The sequence below is a fragment of the Staurois parvus genome, unplaced genomic scaffold, assembly GCF_062004578.1.
Source record: "Staurois parvus isolate SC_StPar_1 unplaced genomic scaffold, SC_StPar_1.0 ptg000981l, whole genome shotgun sequence".
Lineage (NCBI taxonomy): Eukaryota > Metazoa > Chordata > Amphibia > Anura > Ranidae > Staurois > Staurois parvus.
The window spans coordinates 93,681-121,094 of NW_028318777.1; the positions used below are offsets into that span (position 1 = coordinate 93,681).

Below are 27,414 nucleotides of genomic sequence, written 5' to 3' on the forward strand. Positions count from 1 at the left end.
ATTTTCCTTTGCTGATGAACTCCATGGAAGCAGGAGTGCTCTCCCAATACCATGAGTAGGCTAGTCAGGGAACAGGGCCTCTAGGGAGGAGCAAAGATTTATGGGAGTGTGGTCCTATATGAGACAAGAGTGTGGGACTAACCCATACGTATGCTGCCATGGAGTCCATCAGGAAAGGAAATTTATGGTAAGTATTTGATAGGAAGTTTTCTGTTTTATTTGAGAGATGTAAGATTTGCTACACCTCAGTTTACATAAACTATTGGCAGAAGAAAGGGAGACTTGCAGTTTCCTGGAGTAGTGTCTGAGGTAGGGTCTAGAACAAAGTTGAAGTCATCCTCCCAGTACTAAGTACCTTCCTGCAAAGTTATTATTTTTTTTTAATCTTATCTTAGATCAGCCTTTCTCAACCAGGATGCAGCAGTAAAATCATGTAAAACTGCCTCAACTAAGCCAGGTAGCTGGGGAAAACCTTTTTTGATTATTTACTTTTTAATAGAAACTATGCTGATGCTTAGTACTTTGCACTAGCAGGTGTCGTGGTTGTGCACCCTGTTCTGAGGCTGATCGATATGCCCTGGTCAATGTTCTCTGCAGCTGTAAAGAGAAGCAATGGTGCTTGGCGCCCGTGCGTTTGGGCATTAAAAGAGCAGGTGAGGTCACTACTACAACACCAGATTAACCCAATATTAATCAGTTCCTTAAAGTGGAGTTCCAGCCATTTCTGTGTTTATTAAAAGTCAGCAGCTACAAAAACTTTAGCTGCTGACTTAATAAACATACACTTACCAATCCTGGAGTTGAGCAATGTTCTCACCCCTGCAGTCCCTTCTCCCCTCCACGGTGCCAGCATCTCAACTGTGGGCACCAGGCTGTGACAGCTTGCGACTTCACAGCCTGGTGCCCACTGTGCATGCGTGAGTCGCGCTGCATCTCCTAATTTGTCCAGCAGTCTCCTGGGACCTGTGAAAATTCCCAGGAGACTGTGGGAGGGGTCACACTTCGGGCTCACTTCGCCGCGTTGAACAGGTATCCGTTTCTCCCCAAATGGTGCCAAATATGGCAGTGGAGGGGGAGAGGAGACAAATAAGCGGAACGGAACTCCACTTTAATCAACTGCAGAGCTATTGGATTCTGACAGCAGGGAGCCTACAGTGCTGAATGAGCAGCTGAACTACAACAGGGCAGTTTTTCAGAAGTTAATCGGTAGATTGACTTCTGTACAATCACAGCTCCCTTGCATGAATCAAAATTTCACGGGTTGGTCCCTGCTGAAACGATCCATGCCTGGCCAGCTTAACTGAGTAGGAGGTGGTGGGTTACATTATACTCCCATTGAGGAATGGGGTTGTTCCTGTGCTCATTATCATCAATGCTGGGGGTTATTCTTGCATTCACTGATGCCAATGCTGGAGGTTATGAATGCGTTCACTGACACCAGTATTGACGGTTATAAATGCATTCACTGACACCAATGTTTGGGGTTATTACTGCATCCACTGACACCACTGTGGGGTTTTTATTTTTTATTGTGTCCACCGACACCAATGCCAGTGGTTTTTATTGCATCCTGACACCAATGCTAGGATTTTTTATTGCATTCACTGACACTAATGCTGGCGTTATTGGCGGTTGTGGACCATAAATTCTGTGTCTGTCTCTCATCCATTCCTGCCAGAATAGAGCGAATGTGTGTACTGTCTGAGGCTCAGGCTATGAGAGCATAGAAATTACAGGTTCAGGGAAATATTGCAATACCATAACTATGCAAAGTGTTCAGCAAAATATATACAGTAAGCAGACACCATGAGTTTGCAGCAGTAGAGCAGGGAAGGTCATGGGGGGGGTTGTTGTCAGCAGGTCTTTGTTCTCAAATAGGGCTCCCAAGAAGCAGCCAGTGGGACCCTACAGCTATTGGGTGAGCTACTTTTACACTTTCTGTTTTTATTCTACAGGCAAGCAATTTGACATTAATTCCACTATTACATGTAATAGCCTCCATGTTGTTTATCTCCTGGAATGTTCCTGCGGCAAACAATATGTAGGCAGGACCATAAGGGGATTAGGGAGGTGCCCCTCAGATACTACTACACACCGCATGGCCAGTTCAGGACGGCCGGCGGTTATCCTTTGAATGCTGTAAGTGTGTTTTTACTTTGACTGCTCTATTTATCAATAAACTATACTACACTATCAAAGCTTCTGGCCTGGGGCTCTTTTTATTATGGGAGCCCGGGCTTTTTGAAAGTGTTCATCGTTTCCTGCCCATTGCTGTCTGATGATTGGGATGATCTCCCTGGTGGCTGATGCTGATATCCACTGAGCCTTTTCTATTGATATGGGATATATGACATCTAGTGGCGAGATTTAAGATGACGACTACCCTTCCAGTGTCTCACATCCAGAGCACCAGGAGTAGGTCTTAAATACTCCATGCATAATTTCCTTATGCATCTGGTTAGTGCAATCTACACCCAGTCTCATTACCACAAGAGTCACGAAAATTCTTCTTTATCATCTTTTGATACATCACAGAAGTCATGTTTATCCTGCATGAACTTTACATTTTGTTCTTAATTCATATTCATGTTTTAGATTTGATTTTCATTTTGACAATCAGCGCTGCATATTATTATTGTCTGCTTATAATTTTGAAGTTCCAGAGGTTTACTTCCTATGCCAGAGGCTAGCCCCCTTTCTTTCTTTTTATTGACAGCTAGAGCTTGTTTTTATTTCCTTTTACAGTGTTTTGACAACAGTTCACACCTTTAGCTATGTAAATTGAAGAATTAACACTTATGAAGCCTTCCTGACACCAGAGATGGGATTAGTAACTACACCTGGGTGGTTCCACAATTTTCATACCTCCTATTCTGACCTTAAACAATAGCATCTACCTTTCCATAGCAAATGGATCAAGCTGTTGGCGCTATCTGGATATAAATGCTGGGATCATTTTCTTGATACGCATCAGTACTGAAGAAGTGGTTTGGACAAGTTAAGAAATGTCTTTACAGAACAAATCCAATTGATTGTGACCAATTACTACTAGATCCTCTTTCAGTTACTGTCCAATAGACACTAAACATTAGGTCATAGTTACCATCATATTTAAATATGTGGGGATTGTTGTTCAGCTACCCTTATCTAGATATGTTGAAAATAATTTACTCCCATGCATCACTTCCTTTAAGCCTAGGTTCACACTAATGCAGTGTGAATTTGATCCTATTTTCAATGCGATTTGTAGTGAAGCTGCAGTTCGAGTTTGATACATTTTTAATGCAAGCTGCGGCACATTGCTGCTGTCAGCCAGCAGGGATGTCATTGGTTGTTAAAGAGCCATTATCCCCTGTGTCCTAACAACCAATGACTCAGTCAGTTATTGAACAGCCAACACCAGCCAGCTTCCTAACAATGATGAGTCATCCCTACTGTCAGCATGGATTCCTCGCTGACAGCAGAATTTAAACAAAAGAGCCAGCATAAACAAAAAAAAAATAGAATGAGGGTCCCCCACTAATATACCAGGCCAGGAAAAGGAGCGTGAGTGAGCCCTCCTGAACCATACCAGGAAACTTGCCCTCAACATGGGGTGGGGCACAAAGCACCCCCACAACCACCAAGCCAGAGTTTTGGGGAAGAGACCCTTGTCCTCATCACCTGCTCCTCCTCTCTCTCGTGGCCTGCCAGGCTGCATACTCTGATAGGGGTCTGGTATGAATTTGGGGGGGGGGGGGAATACCATTTTTTGGTGTAGGGTTCCCTTTAAAATCCAATCCAATGTTCGAATATACTACCATTCTGCCTGATTTATATTCACTGGTGGCGCTTTCCACATTTGAATAACGCAGCAGTGCAAAACTGCAACAGAGGCTGCAATTGTCTTCTTTTATGAAACGTTATCAAATTTGATCTAAAGACAGATGTTCCCAATGGTAGAACTAGTACTTTGAAAGTCTCATTGAGGATCTATGACCAGTACATGTCTTTCTCACCTAATCAACCCATTTGGTTTATTCCTATATTGCCACATTCTATTCTTTGCACACTGCACAGCAATGGGCACAAAAAGGTTAGAAATATGTTCATCAGTTTTATACACAGGCTCCTTCAAATCCTTTACAATGCTGACACAAGAGTTGGGCATCACGGACGCATGGCATTTGAAGTAGTTTCAAATGAGACATGCAGTTGAATCTACAAAGCAAATGGCTGACTCATATCTCTGATATCTCAGAGGAAAATTGGAGTGAATTTTTTCATTCTTGTTTTGATACTACAAGATCAGCCAGAGATAAACTCATCCAACTGAGATTCTTCCACTAAATATATTATATGTCCTTGCAATTTTCTTCATAAAAAGGACATGCCTAGTTGTCATAAATGCCAAAAAGAAAAAAGTGACTTTCTGCACATTATTTGGAGTTGCAGTAGAATTAGACTTTTCCAGCCTAAAATTACTGCCTTTATTTCCTCCTATTTTACCTCCCCAATATTTGAAACCCTAAGTGGTGCATATTGAGGATTGTTTAAGATTTAGACATTAATGCCACACAGAAGCAATTTTAAAACTTATTTTATGCTGGGAAACTGGTTGTATTCCAATGGATGCATACTGACCCTATGAATATTCATTTTTGGGAAAACCGAATTAATCAATCTTTACCACTTTATAAATTGACATATGAAGCCAGAGGCTGTGGCTAAACCTCACTGACACTGGTGACAAGCCAAGGTAAATCCGTGTTTTTCTGTAGCTGTTGTGTCTGAATGTACCCTTGTCTGCTTTTTACTTTGTTGGAGTAATAAGAGCACACAATATATTTCACTTTTTAAAAAATTTTTTGTATAACTTACAATGTACACTCGTTTGTGTTTTTCTCTCTTTTGTTCACGGTTTTACCTATTATTATAACCTACAGGTAGTTCTTTTCTGCATTATTGGTTAATGATCCATTGGTTGCTCTGTACATTGATGTACCATTTCTATTATCCACCTATGGCATTTCTGAGCCAATGTCTTTAAATGGATATTGTACTGTAACTAGACCAATATTGAATTGCAATAAAAGCATGTATATATATAAAAAAAACCAATATACTGTTTATTCTGAGGGTACGTTCTTTCATATGCTTTACTTAGAAACCTTGGTCAAGAATATCTAAAATAACACCAGATATATCCTTTTCCAGCTTTTTCGATTAGCCAGCCTGGCCTCAAAGCCAATAGTTACCCGGGGTGTCTCAGTGAAAAGAATTGTGTTCCTGGTGGACAGGGCAGAATCTGTGTGGCTGGAAACTCTGTATCTTATAAGCGAAAACTTGAGAAAAGGGGACTCTCCAACTGGAATGAATTTTTTTAATACTTTTCTATATTCTCATACATGCTTTCTTCTTTTATCTAAGATATGTATCAAACACAGTAAAGAAATGTTTTTTTTTTTTTATTTAGACATGCTTAAAACAATTATGGATAAACATTTAAATTAATAATCTTTAAAAACAGTTTAATTTAGAGAACATTTATCAGTGCAGGAAAAAAGTACATACAGAAGAGATGAACAGATAGCTTGTTTTATGTACATTATGTTAGAACACCTAGCCAAAACAGGCAACAGAACAGTAAGGTTACAACTTAAAAGGCAATTTGAATCTCTTGCTGGTGAGAGATTTAAAGCTGAACTCTAGGAATTATCTTTTAAACTTACATTGGTCCAGATTGGTTACATCTAAATTTTTATATTAGAGCGACGCTGTGGATGCAGAAATGCATTGTAGTAGCCAGTGCTACGTACAGTCAGCGCTGGTCTCTTCTGGGTGCTGCTCAAATGACTTGCCATAAGTATACTAAACAGAGGTGGTTGCTTGCTCAACACCTATGACATTCACAGAACGTCATGTATTTTTATTCACTCAATACAAGCCATTCTCTGATTGGGCAAGGCAGAGAGGATGACAACACGATCCTCACCTTGACCAACAAGAGATCGCCTTGTATTCATTAAAAGATAAAAATGTGTTCGCTGAAGAATGGAGGTGACAGATCGGTAACCCCCTTTGTTCTGTATATAGATGGCAAATCGCTTGAGCGGGAAGCTCTGGTTTAAAAAAAAAAAAAAATCCATTCATCTATGTATTCTTAACTCAAAAACATACATCCTATTGCGCTCAGCTTCCTCCAAATCCCATTTTTACTGTTGTGATCCAACTTCCTTTTAAAAAGTGTGATTTTGTTCATTCTATATGGTTATACTGTATGTACTGTAGGAATGTAGCCACCCTCTCTTGCTGACTCTGGACTATGGAATTTGTAATGTGCATAGAGCAGACCACAACTAACATGCGCCGTTAGTTTCAAAGTGAGGAGGGAAAAGGAGAGTGGTTACATGGAGGCATGAACACAAACAATTTCATGAAAAATAAATTACAGGACCATTTAGTAGTGGATGTTGTTGGATGATTTTTGGAAAATAAGCATATCATTTAACATCATTTACTTTAGGTATCCTAAGGTGTGATTATAAATACTGGGGTATCTTCTTGACACTCTAGGAACTTGGTAAACTACATAACATCTTCAGCATTACAGAACAAGTCCAGCTGAATGTGACTACTAGCCACTACAGTGATTTTCCACATCCCAGTGGCCCTCTGGATGTGAGACAAAGAATGATGAGTAACCAAGCTGGACCAATGTAAGTTTAAAAAAAGGTTCATTCCTGGAGTTCAGCTTTAATGGGCAGTTACTTTATTTGGCTAGAGCTACAAAAAGATTTTAGGTGGCTCATTCCTGATACTAAAAACACTAGAGATGAATCACTAGACAGAAGGAACTAATGGCTTGCTATGGAGTAGGATGCACAAGTAGTATATACAGTATTAGCAATTAATCTGTCAAGAACAATGGTCTAATCATGTACAATTGCCCAGTACAAGATGTTATAGGACACTACATGTGTAACTTACATCATTGGGAGTCATTTGTTCCCTTTTTTAGCAATAATTTTCTACCCCTAGGTTACTTATATAGTAGTAGAATTACAGAGTTACCAAAAATCTCCTGTATAGCTTCAGCAGGTTGCTGCCTAATAAACCTTTTAGCAGCAAAGCACGTAACACATATGTGTGGTGGCAGAATGCGTGGGCCTTGATGCCCAAACGCCACCCATGTCCATGGGGACCGAAGTTTCTGTGTTCTGAATTCAGACCCGCCTCCTGGAAAGAGACAGGAAGGGGTTAAAACTGCCCATGTAGCTTCGCCCGAATGATATAAAAAAAAAAAAAAAAAACTAACCAGATAAGGACCTAGAATACACTATATTGCCAAAAGTATTGGGACAGCCCTCCAAATCATTGGATTCAGGTGTTCCAATCACCTCCCTGGCCACAGGTGTATGAAATCAAGCCTCATAGGCATGCAGACTGCTACTACAAACATTTGTGAAAGAATGGGTCACTCTCAGGAGCTTAGTGAATTCAAGCTTGGTACCGTGATAGGTTGCCACCTGTGCAATAAGTCCATTCATGAAATTTCCTTGCTACTAAATATTCCACGGTCAACTGTTAGTGGTAGATACAAAGTGGAAGCAACTGGGAACAGCAGCAACTCAGCCATGAAGTGGTAGGCCGCATAAAATGACAGAGTGGAGGTAGATTGTGTATTCAGGATTGATTTCCTGTCTTTGGGGTATGCCTAGGGACCATTGCTATGCCCTGATTTGAGCTGGGACGATGTCTAATATTCTTACATAATGCATATCTTTAATGGTTGTTGTAAAATTGGAACCTGTAGATTTTAAGCTATTTACGCCAGTTTACGTTAATTTCTCCTTGTAATTATAATTTTTTACTATATGTTAATAAAACCTACTAAAACTAAAATGACAGAGCAGGGTGAGCACATGCGGAAGCACACAGTGTGCAGAAATTGCCAACTGTCTGCAGAGTCAATAGCTAAAAGACCTCCAAATTTTGTGTGGCCTTCAGATTAGCACAACAGTGCGTAGAGAGCTTCATGGAATGGGTTTCCATGGCCGAGCAGCTGCATCCAGCCTTACATCACCAAGTGAAATGCAAAGCGTCGGATGCAGTGGTGTAAAGCACGCCACCACTGGACTCTACAGCAGCGGAGACGTGTTCCCTGGAGTGATGAATCACGCTTCTCTGGCAATCTGATGAATGTGTCTGGGTTTTGCGGTTGCCAGAACAGTAATTGCCTGACTGCTTTGTGCCAAGTGTAAAGTTTGGTGTTGGGGGGGATTATGGTGTTGGGTTGTTTTTAAGGGGTTGGATTTGGCCCCTTATTTCCAGTGAAGGGAACACTTAAGACATGAGCATACCAAGACATATTGGACAATTTCATGCTCCCAACTTTGTGGGAACAGTTTTGGGATGGCCACTTCCTGTTCCAACATGATTAAGCACCCGTGTACAAACCAAGGTCCATAAAGACATGGATAAGGACACCTCTCACACCATTTATTATCCACTGGTTTCATGCATCTGACTGTCGGCCATCTTTTTGGATTCTATGCATCAGCTTTTTGGACATTACCATGTAAGTGTATTACTTACTTTTTTACCTTTGAATAAAATACTACACTATCAAGATTTCTTTCTTTTGGGTCTTATTGCTGAGCCCCTGAGATGATCTCCTGATAAGAAAGTACACCAATCCTGGCGATAGAGGATACAAAGTGATTTCGTGTTACTGTAAAGAGGCGCACCCCCCCTGGTGGTAGGAGACGGCAAGAGTGGTGCACTGGTGTCCTTGAGGGCTTCACGCTGAGGACCATCTGGCTGTGACCAGGAGTAGGTCATTATACTCCAATGCGCATGTACTTGCGCTATCTGGTTAGTGCATTATACAGTCATTACCCTATCACGGAAGTCACGGATTTCTTTGGATACATCACAGAACTTATGATTTTAGCATCACCATCACTATATGCACCTTGATTAGACGGATAGATCTTCATTACTCATCTGATTATTGTTTTAACAATTTAAGAATGTGGAATCTGGTGCATGTTGAAATATGAACATTTAAATCTGTTATTCATGCTAATTCCCTGTATTATACACTCAAGCGCTGCATTTTTTTATTTGAACATGGATAAGCGCGTTTGGGGTGGCACTTGGAATTGGATTTGGGGTTTGGAACTTGACTGGCCTGCATAGATTCCTGACCTATACCTGATAGAACACCTTAAATTACAGCAGAGAGTGCGAGCCAGGCCTTCTCTTCCAACATCAGTGCCTGACCTGACAAATGCGCTTCTGGAAGAATGGTCAAACATTCCCATAGAGACACTCCTAAACCTTGTGGACAGCCTTCCCAGAAGAGTTGAAGCTGTTATAGCTGCAAAGGGTTGGCCAACTCAATATTGAACCCTACGGACTAAGACTGGGATGCCATTAATGTTCATGTGTGTGTAAAGGCAGGTGGCCCAATACTTTTGGCAATATATTGTACATCTCATATGACCTCATACATACTGGAGTTATTCCCTGCTGCAGTAGACCTACTCCCACAGGTACAGCTGCTGATCAATCTATCAGAGCAATCTTCAGAACCTTTTCAAGCACTGATCACTGAATGATATAACACGTTACAGAGTCTGTATTTGTTAAAATAACAATAAAAATAGATACATTTTAGGGGATTCACAAAGACTGATGTATGCCAAAAACACAATCTGGAGAATTGACTAAGTTGGAATGGTGCAAGAAACCAGCATTTGTGCTGTGAGCCCCATTAACTAATGCAAGCTATAGATGATGCAACTTTCTTTCCTGCAGCTACGTGTTGCAGGAAAAAACAACTGCCGCTAGCAATAATCTCATGTAAAAATCCAACATGCTGGTTTTACCCAAGTTGTACAATAATCAACTTGAGTACAATCAGCCTGACCCGAGATGGTTTGAATCTTGACTGTTCCCTGCTGAGATTTGAACCATCTATGGCCAGCTGCAGCCCCTCATTGGTGTATGCTGACAGTGTTGGTTCCCACTGTCTGAATACAATTGCCTAGCAAGGTAGGGGGAAATACCTGCATCTGTCTCATTTGTGGATGGAGGAACCTTTTTTTTTTTCCCGCAGACAGCTGGTTAAATTAAAAAAAAATATATATATATATATTTATTTAGAGCACCTTAAGTATTACCTATTTAGCCCCTGATTAACCCCTATTATCACTAAGTCCTAAGCACTATGGTTCTAATTAACACCATCTCCTTGTCTAGTTTTTGGCTAAAAACATTTCTAATATTTTGGGGTGGGGTTCTTTTTTGTAATTGTAAGGACCTATTGACATCTTCATATAGCAGCAGTGTGTAAGCCCTCAAATAACACATTTCCCATCCATATGTGGCTTGTTCATCAACTGTATCTATGGGGCATCCATGGTTGTCACCCAGGCTGGACTTCAGACATGTCTACGTTTGTTCATCTTTATTAAATGGGGCTGATGGGATTCAAAATTTACAGAAAAAAAAGACATGTTTTACTTTCTTTGTAGCTCACAGTAAATGTCAATAACACTGTATTTCTGGCAAAATCAACAGGTATTTCCTGAACATGTTGAAAATGTACTTAGCCGAGAAAAAAAAAAAAAAGAAGAATGCAGTCACCACATCTAATAACTGGTAAACTGTAATATATTACATTTTTTGTTCTTGGGTTTGGTTATCCGTTACATTTTCAGGAATTGTTTGTGGTTGTTCTGTTCACTTTTGCTGAAAGTGTGCAAATTGAATTGTCAAAAATATAGTTTTTTTTTTTTTTGCAATATTTTTCCCATTAAGAAAATCCCACAACAGTAACAAAAAACATAAGAAGGGTGATTCCAGTCACACAGCTGGTATTTTACAATTATAATTTATAGCTGTACAACAGAAAAAAATACCTAAATAATTAACATTTTATCAAATGTATAAAAAATATGTACTTTCATTTATTTCAAGTTCTCCTGTATTTTAAGTCCATGTCAAATATAACAGAGTGAAACTGCACTTTGGGTTGAACAGAAGAAAAAACATTGATCACGTCAGTCCGAGTAAATCTATATAGTTCAAGTATTTCTCTGCATTATTTTGTAGAACACCTTCATAGTCCGTATATTTCCAGTCATACAGAGATCCTCAACATCTCAGTAATCATCTGAATCCTGAAATAAAGAATATGTTAGTGTATGGATTAACAGAGCACAAGGCAGGACATATATATAAACCTCAGTTCTGTAAAGGATAACAAAGGTGATATTCACATTCCTATGCATTTTTACTGGTTTAACAAAAAAGTTTTTCAGTTCATCAAATAATTTATCACATCAATCAGATTAATCTATAACATGCAGGTTAAAGGTCAAGTATCCATTGGTGTGGGGGGAGGAGCCCAAACATGGCGGCTGAGGAGAGCGTGAGGCACTAGCATTTTGCTAGGCTCCGCTTCCCGTCCTCCCCAGGGACCCTCTGGAGCAACCATATGAAGGGGCAGACTCACCGGAGTTTGGCAGGCCATGGAGGAGAGGCTGGAGAGCAGGGGATGTGAGCGGGACGTAAAGTGGAGAGAGAGGTTGATCCCCTCGGGGCTGCATGAGACAGGAACATGGGCAGCTGGGAGACGAGGTGATGCGGCGGGAACACGTGACTAGCCGCGGAGGATCTCTGGGAGGAGGAGAGACCAGCCGGCGTCCCGAGGAGAGAGGGAGGTGCCGGTTTACTCCTGGCCTCGTCCCCCGGCGTGCAGACTGGCCCTGGACCCAGGAAAGTCAGGAGACCCAGCCTGTTGCCTGGGGATGGCCCCCAAGTGATTGAAAAGCCCAAAGAGACCCGGAGGAATCCCCCTAGGACTAAGCCCTGAGAAAAGCCCTCTACCCGAGGACCGGAGCCTCTGCCAAGAAAAGGAGAAAAGAGAAGGGTGAGTGAGAGCGGCTGGGGCTTTCTGTGTATTGGAATCTTCTGTGTATTATAATCTTCTGTGACAGAGAGGAGTAAAAAGGTGAAGGAGAGGAGGGGGGGATTCCCAAGGGTTAAGAAGAGGTGGAGAAATATACTTCTCAAGGAAATATTACTCCAGAAAGGCCCCAAGGCGCTAGTGAAAAAGGTGAAATGGAAACCAGTCTGGGAAATAGCCCAAGATTATCACTGGGCATGAATAGCAGCTGTAATCAACAAATGGTGGAAAGTCTGGAGAAAAAAGAATCTGATGGTGAACTACAAGTACCAAATAAGAAAGAGATGATAGAAATGTTTCAAAGTTTGGAGAAAATGATAAAGCAAGAAATGGCAACTATTCGGAATGATTTGGGGCATCTGTTATTGAGAGTGGAGGAAACGGAGGAGAAAGTTAAGAATAAGGCCCAAACCATAGTTAAACTAGAAAGGAAGATAACAAACATGGGCTTTATTCAGAAAAAACTGCTTTATAGGATGGAGGTACAAGAGAACAAGGAAAGAAGGAGTAATCTCAGGGCACGAGGAATTCCAGAGTCTGTAAAAGGGGAATCATTGTATGAATTAGTAAAATTTTAAACTCCATAATGGACAGAGCAGAATCAGAAGTGACTAAACTGGATGGAGTGTTCAGAATAGGAAAGTTCAAACAGATCACGGGGAAGGAGAGACCGAGAGATACAGTTGTTCAGTTTCAAAAATTTGGGGACAAAGATGAGATTTGGAGGAAGATTAATAATTAAATATAGAGATATAGACATCCAAATGTATGCGGACTTAACACCAGAGACCCCATGGAAAAGAAGATCCCTGAGACCTTTATTGGAGCAAATGAGAAAGCAGAATGTGCAGTATAGATGGGGAACCCCAGAATGCCTAATTGGATGGAGAAACTGAGTCACAGCCTACCTGAGATTTCCGGAGGAACTGAGAGATTTTTGTGATAGACTGGACTTGCAAAGAATGGAGATAGAAGGATGGGAAGAAGAAAAAGGAGAAACAGAAGAGGACTGGCAGTGGGTCGGGGGAGGAATGGGGGGGGGGGGGGGGCTTAGGGTGAGGGAGAGAGTGAGGGGAGAATTAGGGATTTTTTTTTTCCCTCTCTCTCTTTCCATTCGCCCCCCTTCTGATAATATGGTATCACCTCCGGAGGTTTTTTTTTTTGGTTGGTGGGGGTAATGGAAATTTTTTGAGTCAATTTGTTAGAGAGAGGGAAACTGGGGAGGATGGAGGAGAGGTGAGCCGTTCATGGGCGAAGGTCAACCCCAAAGTCTTAAATCAAAGGTGGGATTGGACCCACAAATGATTAGTAGGCATTCTACAAGCCTAAAAAGGGGTAGGGGGAAAAAGGGGAGGGGGGAGGGAGGGGAGAGGTTCTAGGGTCAATACTTTGCATGAAAGAAGGAGGTTTAAAAGCAAGGACAGAGGAGGAAGAGAAGTGGAGGAGAGGTAGAGAGATTTAAGAAGAAGGATGGAAGAAATACAGTTTATAACGTATAATGTAAACGGATGGAATAGCCCGGGGAAAAGATTTAGATTATTTAAAGAGTTACATCGTAGATCATCTTCAGTGGTATTCTTGCAGGAGACACATTTTGAGATAGAGTCAAACGTGAAATTAAAATCTAAATATTATCCAGTATGGTATTATGCCGACTCTCCAATTAAAAGAGCAAAAGGGGTTGCAATAGGGCTAGCAAAGAATATAAGATTTGAGCTGGAGGATAGAAAGACTGACCCGGAGGGAAGATTCTTGTTCTTGAAAGGTAAACTACAAGGAATCGAGTGTACTTTAGCTAATATATACTATCCCAATAAGAATCCGGAGATGTTTTTGAAGGGTGTGTTGGAAAAACTGATGGACTTTAAAAAAGGTCGTTTGATAATAGCGGGAGATTTAAATTTTTGTATGGACCCACAAAAGGATGCAACCTCTTATGTGCAGAGGGAAGGGGGTAGGTCTCTGAGAGCTTTGAAGAAGGTGATCCACGAGTACCAGCTGGTGGACACCTGGAGAATTATGCATATGAAAGAGAGAGACTATGCCTACTTCTCAAATGCACATGAGATGTATTCAAGATTGGATTATATATTAATAGATCATCAACTTATTGAATTCTTGGATAAAATAGAAATAGAGGCTAGGACACTCTCGGACCACGCACCTGTCGTAATGAAAATGGGATGGGGAAAGCGGTTGACGGGAGGCCTAGGATGGAAGTTAAATGAGGCTCTTTTGCTAGATGAGGATACTGCTAAGAAGATTGGGGAAGAGATTAAGTTATATTTTGAGGAAAACGAGACAGAGGAGGTGTCGATAGCCACAGTTTGGGAGAGCCATAAGGTATATATAAGAGGAATCTTGATTGCGATTGGAGCAAAAAAGAAAAAAGAAAGGAGAGAGAAAATAAGTGGGCTTCTAAAAGAAATATTAGACTTGGATCAGATACATAAGAACAAAATAACAAAAGGCAGAGGTTAATAAACAAAAAAGGAGAGCTAGAGACGCCGATGGAAGAGGAGATGAGGAGAGTATACAACAAAGTATTAAGTGAGAGATATAGATGGGGAGAGGGGAGGCCAGGAAAACATTTAATGAGAGCTCTGAGTAAAAAGAAAAACAGGAATTATATAGATAAAATAAAAAGCCCCAAGGGGGAGTTGGTTCACTCAACTAAAGAGATCATTAAAGTGTTCACGGAGTACTATAGAAAGCTGTATAACATTAGTCCCCTAAGTTCTTCGAAAAATACAGAAGAGGTTAATACCGAAAAAAGGAAGATATATCTAAAAAATGCGGGACTACCGAAATTAAGCGCAGCACAATTGAACTCCTTGGAGGCGGAAATTACTCAGGAAGAAATAAAAGCAGCATTAAAGAGTACAGGGGCCGGGAAAAGTCCAGGGCCAGATGGGTATACAGTGAAGTACTATAAAAAATATGGGGAATTACTTTTACCTAAGCTAAAGAAATATATGAACGCTCTGGGAGGTGGGATGGAGGTGAGGAGAGAATCTCTACAGGCCCATGTAGTACTTATCCACAAGGAGGGAAAAGATGCTTCTCAGTGCTCTAGCTATAGACCAATTTCATTATTGAACACCGACACTAAGCTATACGCAAAGGTTCTGGCAAACAGGTTGAAAGCTTTAATGCCTGAATTGATACACTGGGACCAGGTGGGTTTCGTTCCAGGGAGAGAGGGTAGAGATAACGGTTTGAGAACTCTGATGCTTATCCAGAAAAGTAGAAAAGGGAAAGATCTGGTGGTAGTGTTATCAATTGATGCTGAGAAGGCATTTGATAGAGTTGACTGGGGCTTTATGATGGACAACTTGGAAGTTCTGGGGATAGGAGAGAGAATGCGAGAGTGGATAGGAAAACTATATAGTGAGCCTACCGCAATTATCACGGTAAATGGGGAGAAATCGGAACCCATTAGGATGTCAAATGGTACAAGACAGGGCTGCCCACTGTCCCCACTGTTGTACGTTTAGTCATTGGAACCCCTGTTGTCTGATAAGGAAAAGTGCAGATGTAAAGGGAATCCAAATAGAATCCATAGATTATAAAGTAGCAGCCTTTGCGGACGATTTATTGTTATATGTGAGGAACCCCCAGATAACACTCCCAAATATAATGAAGATTCTGAAGGAATATGGAGAACTATCGAACTTAAAAATTAATCCAACAAAAACGGAGATTCTGAATATTAATATACCAAAGGGCGAAAAAGAAAAAATACAAAAGGAATTCCCCTTTATATGGAGAGAAAGATATAAAATACTTGGGAATAAAACTTACTGCTTCATATAAATATCTGTATAAATTAAACTATATTTCAATGGTAAACGAGATTAGAGATTAAAAACATTAGAAAGAGGAAACCTGTCATGGATAGGACGTATAAATCTAGTAAAAATGGTAATTCTACCCAAAATACTGTACAGATTTCAAATGATCCCAATCAAACTCCCAGAGGCTTTTTTTTAGGATAATAAAAAGAATGCTATCAAGATATATATGGAGGAATAAAAAAACAAGAATATCATACGAAACATTAAGTAGGAATAAAGAGAAGGGGGGATTGGGACTGCCAGATGTTAAGAGATATTATAAAGCAGTAATCTTAGCAAGAATTTATGACTGCACATTTAACTTAAAAGGAAAAAACTGGGTGAAAGTTGAAAACGAACTTAGTGGAACTAGTTTGAGTAAGATTATATGGGTGCCAGCACAATATAGAGGAATTAAAGATAGCACAAGTCTTTACACTTTAAATGTTTTAAGGGTATGGGATAACTTGCACAAAAATATGAAATGGAACTTTAATTCTATATTAATGCCACTAAGAAACACGGGGTATTTCCCACCGGGCAGGGAAGAGATAACAGGGAGATGCTTCAAAAAGGAAGATGTTCAATTGAGAGATGTTTTGATAGAGGAGGAATTGAGACCACTTAAAGATTTAGAAGAGAAAAAGGAAGAGATCTTCACTAGTATAGATGAGTGGAAATATCAATTGAAAAGTTTCACTGGGAATTTCCCGAAACCACTGAGATTAAAAAAGGATTGGAACTTGTTTGAGAGGTTGCTGGAGACACGAAGGGATGGGAAGCACGGTATTGCCAAAGTATATAGAATACTCACTGAATTAGACACGAACACAAAGTTAATTTTTATAACAAAATGGGAAAAAGATATGGGTGAGGACTTAGATGAGGATAAACAGAAAAAGATGTTTAGACTGATTCACGAAAATGTAAGTATGAGAGAGGTGGAATTAAATTATAAGTGTTTGACAAGATGGGACATTACATCGAGTGTTGAGCATAAGATGAGTGGTGAGAATTCAAAGTGGTGTTGGAGGGGGTGGTGGAGAGATTGGCACAGTTTTTCACATGTGGTGGGAGTGTTCGAAAATTCAGGCTTTTTGGAAGTCAATAGTTAAACTGATTGAGATAATAACTGGGATTGACATAGGGTTAGACCCAACGATATGCCTCTTACATAATATCGAGTTATCAGTAATTAACCCCTTGCCTACCAGGCACTTATACCCCCTTCCTTACCAGGCCAATTTTCAGCTTTCAGCGCTGCCGCACTTTGATTGACAATTGCGCCGTCATGCAACATTGTACCCATATGAAATTTTGATCATTTTTTTCTCACAAATAGAGCTTTCTTTTGGTGGTATTTAATCGCCACTGGGCGCTTTACTTTTTGCGCTATAAATTAAAAAAAGTGCAAAAAATTTGAAAAAAAAAAAAAAAGTTTATTTGTTTCTTTTATAAAATTTTTCAAACAGGTATTTTTTCTTCTTCACTGATTTGCGTTGATGAGGCGGCACTGATGGGCACTGATAGGCGGCACTGATGGGCACTGATAGGCAGCACTAAAGGGCACTGATAGGCAGTACTAATGAGGTGGCACGGATAGGCGGCACTGATAGACAGCACTAATTAGGGGTCACGGATAGGCGGCACTGATATGCAGCACTGATAGGCGGCACTGATAGGTGACACTGATTATGGGTACTGATAGACGGCACTGACTGGCATCACTTCTGGGCACTGACTGGCGGCACTGACTGGCACAACCCCTGGGCACTGACTGGTGGCACTGACTGGCAGCACTGCTGGGCTGCACTGGTGGGCGGCACTGGTGGGCACCACTGGTGGGTGGGCACAGGTGGGTGGCACTGGTGGGCACAGGTGGGTGGCACTGGTGGGCACAGGTGGGTGGCACTGCTGGCACATGTAGGTGGCACTTCTGGGCACAGGTAGGTGGCACTGCAGAGTGGCACAGGTGGGGGCACTGCTGGGCACAGGTGGGGGCACTGCTGGGCATGGGTGGGCGGGGCTAGTGGGCGCACTGCTGGGAGGAACTTGCGGGGGTCACTGCTGGGCACCGATCATCAGGGCACTGATCATCACATCAGGGCACTGATCATCAGTGCCCTGATGATCGGTGCCGATCCCCGCTCTGACAACTGCCGATTCTCGGCAGTACTTTCCTCACGATCTGACAGCGTGAGGAAAGTGCAGCCGAGAACCGGCACTTGCATTTTCCTGTGATCAGCGTGTCATTGGACACCGCTGATCACGTGGTAAAAGGCCGGTGGGATCGGCCTTTCACCACATCTCGTGATCAGCTGTGTCCGTAGGACACAGCGATCACGGAGATCGCCGGGTGCGCGCCCCCTGGGGCGCGCAGGAGAGCGCGTTCTGGGAGGACGTCATATGACGTCCACCCAGAACTAGCCGGCCGCGGTGCAGCCGTCATTCGGCTATGCGCGGTCGGCAAGTGGTTAAATATAAAGAAACAGGTATATGGTACTATTTAAACGCTGCTAAAGGTTTGATACCCAAGTTTTGGCAGAAAACAAAGGTGCTGAAGGAGGAGGATTGGTAGGATGGAAAAACTTTACCATATGCAGGAAGACAAGATGAGGATTTACTATACGAGATGGGAAAAATGGGAAAAATCTGAATTGAAAGAGAAATATAGGAAAGTATAAGTTAGGATAATAGAAAATGTCTCCTTGCTTTAAAGAGGAAAGAGTGGTTTAACATGCAGAGGGGTGGGGGGTGGGGGGGAGGGAGGGGAGAGAGGGAGGGGAGAGGAAACAGTTTTTATAGGGGGTAATGTAGAAATGTTTTGGATATTTATCTGTGTTTTTTTTTTCTTGGTGAAATCTGTAATATGAAAAATTTATAAATATTTAAATAAATAAAAAAATCTATAACATGCACATTTGAACATATTTTGAGGTATCTTAAATACATATGAAAGTCAATTCACTAAAAACAACAGCACATACGGAATAAACCTGAAAACAAAACACAAGGCAGGGCATATATTAACCCAAAATTCTTTTACCACTTGCCTACTGGGCACTTTTGCCTTCCTGTCCAGGTCAATTTTCCCCTTTCAGCATGGTCGTACTTTATATTACAAATTGCACGGTCATGCAACACTGTACCCATATGAAATTTTTATCATTTTGTTTTCACACAAATAGAGATTTATTTTAAGGGTATTTAATAACCACTGTGTTTTTTATTTGTTTGCGCTATGAACAAAAAAAAAAACAACAAAATTTTCTAACATTTTGCAAATAAATCTTTCTACACAAATTTAAGCCAAAATGTATTTCTGCTACATGTTTTTGGTGAAAATAACCCAAATCAGTGTTTATGATTTAGTTGGTAGAAAAGTTACAGAGTCCACAAACTATGGCATACATCTGAAAATTGATAAATACTGATGTACTGAATGCTGATGTACTCATTTGAGACCCAAAAATGCCAGGACAGTAGAATTACCCCCAAAATGACCGCTTTGTATACCATCTGAAGTATTTAGTAAGAGGCATGGCAAGCTTTTTGAAGTTGTCATTTTTGTCATAATTCTGTGGAACATTTTCACAATTTTTTTTAAATACAGTTGTGCTCAAAAGTTTGCATATCCTGGCAGAAATTGTGAAATTTTTGCATTAATATTGAAAATATGACTGATCATGGCAAAAAATGCTCTATTATTGAAGGATGATGATCATATGAAGCCATTTATTATCAAATAGTTGTTTGGCTCCTTTCTAAATCATAACAAACAGAAATCACCCAAATGGCCCTGATCAAAAATTTACATACCTTGGAATGTTTGGCCTTGGTACAGACACACAAGGTGACACACACGGGTTAAAATGCCAATTAGAGATTAATGTCCCACATCTGTGGCTTTTTAAATTGCAATTAGTGTCAGTGTATAAATAGTCAATGAGTTTGTTAGCTCTTATGTGGAAGCACTGACTAGGCTTGATACTGAGCCATAGGGATCAGAAAAGAACTGTCAAAAGTCCTGCGTAACAAGGTAATGGAACTTTATAAAGATGGAAAAGGACATAAAAAGATGTCCAAAGCTTTGAATATGCCAGTCATCACTTCCACTAAGAAGTAGAAAATTCAGGGACCTCTTGATACCAAACCAAGTAACAGGTAGATCAAGAAAGATTGCAGCCACAACTACCAGAAGAATTGTTTGGGATACAAAAGGGAAACCCATAGGTAACCACAAGAAAAATACAGACTGCTCTGGAAAAAGACAGTGTGGTTGTTTTGAAGGAGCACAATATGACGACATTTGAATAAAAATGAGCTGCATGGTTGAGGTGCCAGAAAGAAGCCTTTACTGCATCAATGACACAAAAAGGCCCGGTTATGCATGTCACGGTGTTGTCATGCATATTGTAACTGGGATTTTTTTGTGGCATTGGTGCAGTCAAAGTTTTTGTCACCTCGACAAACAGCTAATTTTTGTTCAAGTATCACCGTATTGTGCTCCTTAAAAACAACCACACCATCTTTTTCCCAGAGAAGCCTGTATTTCTTTTGAGGTTGCCTGTGGGTTTTTCTTTGAATTCAGGACAATTCTTCTGTCAGTTATGGCTGCAATCTTTCTTGGTCTACCTGATCTTGGTTTGGTATCAAGAGATCCCCGAACTTTCCACTTCTTAATAGGCGATTTAACAGTATTGATTGGCATATTCAAGGCTTTGGACATCTTCTTATGTCCTTTTCCATCTTTATAAAGTTCCATTACCTTGTTGATTGAAGCTGATTTATGGGAAAGAGGACTTATGTTTATTATACTGTGATGATTTTTGATGCATGGGTGGGATAAACTGCGTTTATTAGCCTGATAGGCTGTGAATATAGGTGAGCACATAATAGAGCAGCAGTGTTGCTACAAGGAACTTGGAAACCTGGAATTAATCCATTTGATTGAAGCTGATTTATGGGAAAGAGGACTTTTGTTTATTACACTGGGATGTTTTTTGATGCATGGGTGATTTCCAATGAGGATTTTTTGTGTATTATATTGGGATGTTTTTGCTGCATGGGTGGATTTTTAGTGGAACACAATTAAGAGGGTTATTGCATGTTTCTGAAAATTGATATATATGCACATGCTGTTTTTGTTTTTAGGGAGCGCAGCACAATAATGTATTTATTTACTATTATATACACTATTATATGAGTTGGGTGTGAAGTGTTTGCGAACCACATATTGTTTTTATTTTTGGTTTATTTTATGTTTTTATTCATTTTTTAAAAAATAGTATATTTTATTTTGTTACACATTTTGAAGGTGAAAGTCACTACATTGGCTCATGAGTCTTTTTAAAATTAAAAAAAAAAAAAAAAAAATTGTTCTGTAATTGCCCCCCGCCGCACCAATCCCCCTACCTGTCCGCCCTACGTCTGACTCCAGTGTGTGCACCATTGTGTTCCCGGGCCCCGCTCCTGCAGCTCTGTCAGCTTCCCTCTCCCACCGGCTGCTGCAGGTACATCAGGGGGATGTGTCAGGTTGGAGAGTGGTGGAAGGGGCCAATAAAAATATAATTTGCTGGCCCCTTCCTTTTCTGAATGGATACAATGAGTGATCCATACTGATCACTCCTGTGTCCATTCATAACTGAAGCATAGTAAACAGTGTTTACTGTGCTTCAGGTTATGAATGAATAAGAGCCTCTGTATCCTGTTCAATCATCTTCAGTGCAGCTGAGGCTGCAGAGAAAGGACCCCACATCTCTGTCAGCACCAGGGACATGTGCATGGTGAAGAGAAAATGAGGTAAAACAAATACTTGAAAACTAGTCAGTAACAGTGTACAAAAGTGTATTTGCTTTGCAAGAATAACTTATTTCTAATGTGTGGATGTTGTTGCAATATAGAAAACTATTGGGGTGCCTTGAAACTGTGCATAATTTTAAAGGGTGCCTTAAAAAGGATAAAGGGTGAGAAACACTGCTCTATGAGGATGTAGTTGCTGTACAAACACAGCCGCAGGTCCTAATTTCATAGTTGTGCAGGTATGGGTGAGTGGCCCTGAATACACACTGTCAGTGTTTGGAGGCAATACACCTGCATCCACATGCCTGTCAAATTAGGCCCTGTGGCTGTGTTCATACAGCTGCTGCATCCCCATAGCATAACATAGGCTGCCTACACACAGCTCTAGCCACATTAAAAAAAAAAAACTTGATTCACGCTGTACAAGCCACAACACCTATATGAATGAGCCCCAAGACCTCATTTACACACACAACTTTGTTTACTATATCAATACAGTTTTATCTTTTAGTTTTAGCAGGAATTTTGTAAGTTGTATTATATTTGTGTCTTCTAATAATGATTTTAGTGTTGTTTTTTTTTGTGAAAATATCATTTTGCCATTTTCTATGGGGGGGGGGGTCCTGTCACGTAGGCTGTACGAGGCCCCGTGATTGCTAACAGCAGACCTGCAAGTAACATTCATGTGAATAGCATGACCCAAAGTTTTTCAGCAGATCATTGCCCAGAGCATCATACTGCTTGCACTGGCTTGCCTTCTTTCCAGACTGATTCCTGGTGCCATCTCTTCCCCAGGTACACAATGCACATGCACCAGCCATCCACATGATTTAAAAGAAAATATGATTTATCAGACCAGGCCATCTTTCATTGCTCCATGGCCCAGTTCTGATGCTCACGTGGCCCTTGCAGGTGATTTTGGCTGTGGACACGGGTCAGCATAGGCACCTTGACTGGTCTTCAGGTATATAGCTCCATACACAACTGTAATAAATTATATAAGTGGTGAAGCGCTCAACTAAAATAATCAAAAAACTAGTGCAATAACCCCTTTATAAATATACACTGGTGAAAAAGGTGATAAATGATACCTCTTATACAAATAGTACAATAATAACTAGTGCAATATCCTCATCACTGTATATTACATCCCTAGTGGTGTAGTGATTATTACTTAAACTGTGCAAAAAAAGTACTCAAATACAAATAATCAGACCGATTTAAATAAAAAACAAATAGGATGGTGATGCCACACTGTGCAAAAACATAACAAGTGTTCAAATCATATCACTCCATGCTGCAATAGTGCTCTTCGTGAAATCTTGACGTGACTCCCCTCAATGATAGCCAAAATGCCCCCTCACCTTCCACATTCGACCCTTGCGGGTCACAGAGCTTTTTCTATATATATAATTGCCAGGTTTATTCTCCTCCACTGCCTCCACCGACCATGATCCTCCTCCAGGCAGTAAGTAATACTCCAAAAGCTCCCCTCATAAAACGGACTCTGCCAGATATAATTCTCCTCCACTGCCTTCACCGCTCAAAATCCTCCTCCAGGCAGTCAATTACACTCCAATACCCCTCATAGAATGGACACAGGCACAGGTCGCATATGAAAAACAGAATCACATCTCCATAGTGCAACACCGTTTAATACACTTCCTCAGTAAAATCGAACATTACACTCACATGTCCTTCAGCAAGGTAAAGCAGTTCCCATGTACTATGGGTGTATACAGGTGTCCAAAGATGGCGTCCAAACCCGGAACCGGAAGTACGTCACCCCTATACGTCGACGCGTTGCGCCACAGTCACGTGGCTTCTTCAGGATACCGTATTGGATGGCCGCACTTCCTTATAACCGCTCTCCTAATCTACAAGGGGCGTGCATATTAACTCCATTTTCATGGAGCCCTCTACCCAGGACGTCCGCGATCCGCCGCTACTTCCCCTACTCCCAACAATCAATGAAGGGCATATATATCTATATTTACAAGGATGACCCATATATAACGATATGCTTTATTAATACAATTAACCCCCATTACAAACTTTTATTACCCCATATTTAATATTTATTAAAATAGGTATATAATAAATACCAATCATAAGCCAAAGAGGGATTTATTAAGGGAATAAACCGATATAAGTATCAACACACCCATACCTACTACCAATACTTCCCTACTCCTAATAATTGGAACCCCCATTCCATAAGCTAAATTTAATACATTATATTTATTTTAAATACATTAATTTGAAGAAATATTACTAAAATAATTTATTTTAATCCATTCCAATAGAACCATGATTAAAAATCTACTAAAAAACCTAAAAAATATCTAAAAAATATATTTAATAAAAATCTAATACAGAACTCCTGTATACTACCCATACCACATGTACACATAGAAGAAATCATACATTTCTAAAATCGCCACATCTCGCATCTTAGGTTTTAACCAAATATTATTTAAAAGTCATTGATGAAACAATTGAGGTCAAATTCGATATTTAAACCTCTAGGTGACAACGTTTGCATAAAATAAATCCACTTAGACTCCGCCTGACTAATTGTTCTCACTTTATGGCTTCCTCTCCAATGTTTTTTATAACGCTCTACCCCCCAGAATTTCAATCCCGAGGGGTCATTACCATGATGGCTCGCAAAATGTTTGGAAACATTATGTTTTGGGTTCCCCTTCAGTATATTTGTCACATGTTCTCTTAATCTCACCCACAAAGCCCTTTTAGTGCGTCCCACATACTGCAGACCACAGTTACACTCTAGAACATAGATGACCCCTTCAGTTTTACATGTAATGAAATCTTTAATCTTAAATGGCCTACCATTGCTATTGGACGCAAACTCTTTCTTCTTTTGATTTTGCCCTTTTGTGGCTTTGCAGACACTACATTTTTTGCAAGGAAAAAAACCGGTGACATTAAACAGGGTACCTTCTCTATTCGTCTTAGGTGGATCCAATACGTTCTTCATAATTTTGTTCCTTAAAGTGGGGGCTCTCCTATAGACAAACTTAGGTTGTTCTGGCAATATATTGCCTAATAACGGATCCATTTTTAAAATTGGCCAGTGCTTTTTAAAAACATTTTGAATTTTTTTATATTGTAAATTAAAATCCAGAATCACCGCTACTTGATCAGCCTTCTCCTTATCATCACTTTTTATCTTATTCCCAATAAGTATCTTTCTATCCATATTGGCCACCTCCAATTTACTTTTCTTAAGATCAGACACAGCGTAACCCTTGGATGCAAATCTTTCCTCTAAAATCATGGCCTGAGTATTATAATCTTTTTCATATGTGCAATTCCTTTTTAACCTGATAAACTGGCCCTTTGGAATATTCAGTAACCACGAAGGAAAATGGCAACTCTCTATCGGGATGTAACCATTCCGGTCCACATCCTTAAAATGCGTTATGGTACTAATACTTTCCCCTTGTACTTGGATGTCCAAATCTAGAAATTGGATGGACTGGTTACTGCATTTCCATACAAACTTTATATTTTTATTATTATTATTTAATTGTTTCAAAAAATCCATCAGTTTGCTTTCATCCCCTTTCCATATGATGAAGACATCATCTATGTACCTTTTATACAACGCCAGTTCAGCAGGTTTATCCTTATATACCGTCTCTTGTTCCCAGTGGGCCATGAACAAGTTTGCCACACTTGGGGCAAACCGAGCTCCCATGGCTACACCCCTAATCTGTCTATAAAAAACTTTGTCATACCAAAAATAGTTATGACTCAGACTGAAATCCAAACATTGTATAATAAATTTCCTCTGTGTCCAATTCAAATTACTTAATTCCCTCAGACCCCACCCCGTAGCTTCCAGTGCATCCTCATGATTAATAATCGTATATAACGAGGATACATCAGCGCTAGCCAATATTATGTTAGAGCTCCCCTTTTCCTCTTCCAGAAGCTGAATTAGATGTTTAGTATCTCTCAAAAATGATACCGTATTCTGGACCAATGGTTGTAAAAAGGTATCTATATATTGGCCCAATCTAGCCAATACCGATTGGATACCGTTGACAATAGGCCTCCCCGGTGGGTTGGCAGGATCTTTATGTATCTTAGGAATTGTATAAATAACTGGTATACGACAACATTCTGGTACCAAATATCTACTTTCCTTACTGTTTAATATTTTTCTCTTTTCACCTATTTTAATTAACTGTTCCAATTCTTTTCTATATATCCTTGTGGGGTCTTTTGGTAATTTCAAATAAGTGTCCGCATCATCCAATTGCGCCTGTAATTCACTACAATAGTAGTCCTTGGAGAGTACAACAATTCCCCCTCCCTTGTCTGCCGGCCTTACTACTATGTCATTCCTTTTCATTAATTTGTTCACACCTATTTGGAATCCATGGTTAACCTTCTTATTTGGGATTTGTAAATTCTCTAAGTCTTTATTAACCATTTTCTTAAAAACCTCCACTTGGTTATTACTGTTAATCTGAGGGTTAAAAACAGACTTATTTTTCAATGCGGTATGGGTAAATTTATCATTAAAACTCTTTAAAAGTCTTATCTTTGGCTCCAGTGAGCCCTAAAAAATATTTCTTCAAGTTCAATTTCCTGATATATTTCTGCGTATCTATGTATGTACTGAACTTATCCATATTCTTAGGGGGTGCAAATTTAAGACCTTTGTCAAGGACCATAATCTCTTCTCTTGACAGGGATGTTCCACTAATGTTAAAAATCCCTTCCCCTATTGGTCTCTTTTCCTTTTGTTTTTTGCTTCCTCTGCAGCCCCTTCTCTTCCTGGGCTTTTTTGTTTCCCTGGTACCGGACTCTTCTCCCCTTTGCCCCTCTCTAAAAAATCTCTACTAGGATAATAATTCAACGGTTCAAATCTATTCTGTGTTGGGACAGGACCCTGATTATCATACCTAGGTGGATACCAATCTCCATTCCTAGGACTTCTCTCATAATAGGGTTGATAATTCATCCCTTGTTGAGGATAATTCATCCCTTGTTGCGGATAATAATTCCTTGGTTGTTGGTAATCTGACCTAGATTGATTCGATCCATATGATTGGTAATAAGGTCTCCCTCTTTTACCTCTCCCTCCTTGTCCATTATATGATCCTCCTCTTTTCGCAGGTCTCCACCCATTATTAGGAGTAGGGTAAGACTGTGTATTGTATTGCTGGCTTCCATTATATGTGCCACTAACTGGCTCCTTATAAGACACATGCGGGGTAGGAGCTTTATCAACCACTATTGGTTTGACTGGTGTAGAATTGGTAGATCCTATATCCGGATTAGGGGCTGAGGATTGCCACTTGAACACCAGATTTTTTGAAAAATCATTGGTGTCCCTATGGTATTTCTTCATTTTTCTAAATTTCACCTCCGTATCAACTTTTTCCAAATCTTTACTTAATCGTTTTGTTAAATTGACCATTTGCGGTGTATCCTTAAATGGTTCAATTTGTTTCCTTATATCCTCTATTTGCATCTCCAAATTCCTCATCTTTTTCTGTTTTCTTTTAAGCAAAAATTGCACCAGTTCCAAACCTTTTTCATTAAAAAAACAGAACCATTCTTCTACAGAATCTGCATCCGTAAGCCCATCGCTGATGGGAACATCCCATCTTAATCTCCTGGGGACTAATCTATCTTTTAGGTATTTTTCATGAGTGGCCATATCCCACCATGTAGTGACCTTTTTCTCCATAAGATGACCTAATCTCCTCAGGAGAGTATCCAAATCTCCATTTTTACTAATACCATCCTTGTTAAATACATCCTCCAGATTAATGG

The 27,414-nt window shown here is 40.2% G+C and overlaps 2 protein-coding genes across 2 annotated transcripts in view; one reads left to right on the top strand and one right to left on the bottom strand.

Annotated features, from left to right (window-relative positions):
- LOC149441456 (RNA-binding protein 7-like) overlaps nucleotides 1-10,880 on the top strand; it is a 46,567-nt gene extending 35,687 nt beyond the window's left edge. Inside the window, exon 6 of the mRNA XM_089657311.1 lies at nucleotides 10,570-10,880. Within this exon, the coding sequence (XP_089513437.1) occupies nucleotides 10,570-10,644 (75 nt within the window). The 3' untranslated portion in view covers nucleotides 10,645-10,880. The remainder of the gene's footprint in view (nucleotides 1-10,569) is intronic.
- MPZL3 (myelin protein zero like 3) overlaps nucleotides 10,442-27,414 on the bottom strand; it is a 79,657-nt gene continuing 62,684 nt past the window's right edge. The window contains exon 6 of the mRNA XM_089657312.1: nucleotides 10,442-11,171. Coding sequence (XP_089513438.1) covers nucleotides 11,154-11,171 — 18 coding nt within the window. The 3' untranslated portion in view covers nucleotides 10,442-11,153. The remainder of the gene's footprint in view (nucleotides 11,172-27,414) is intronic.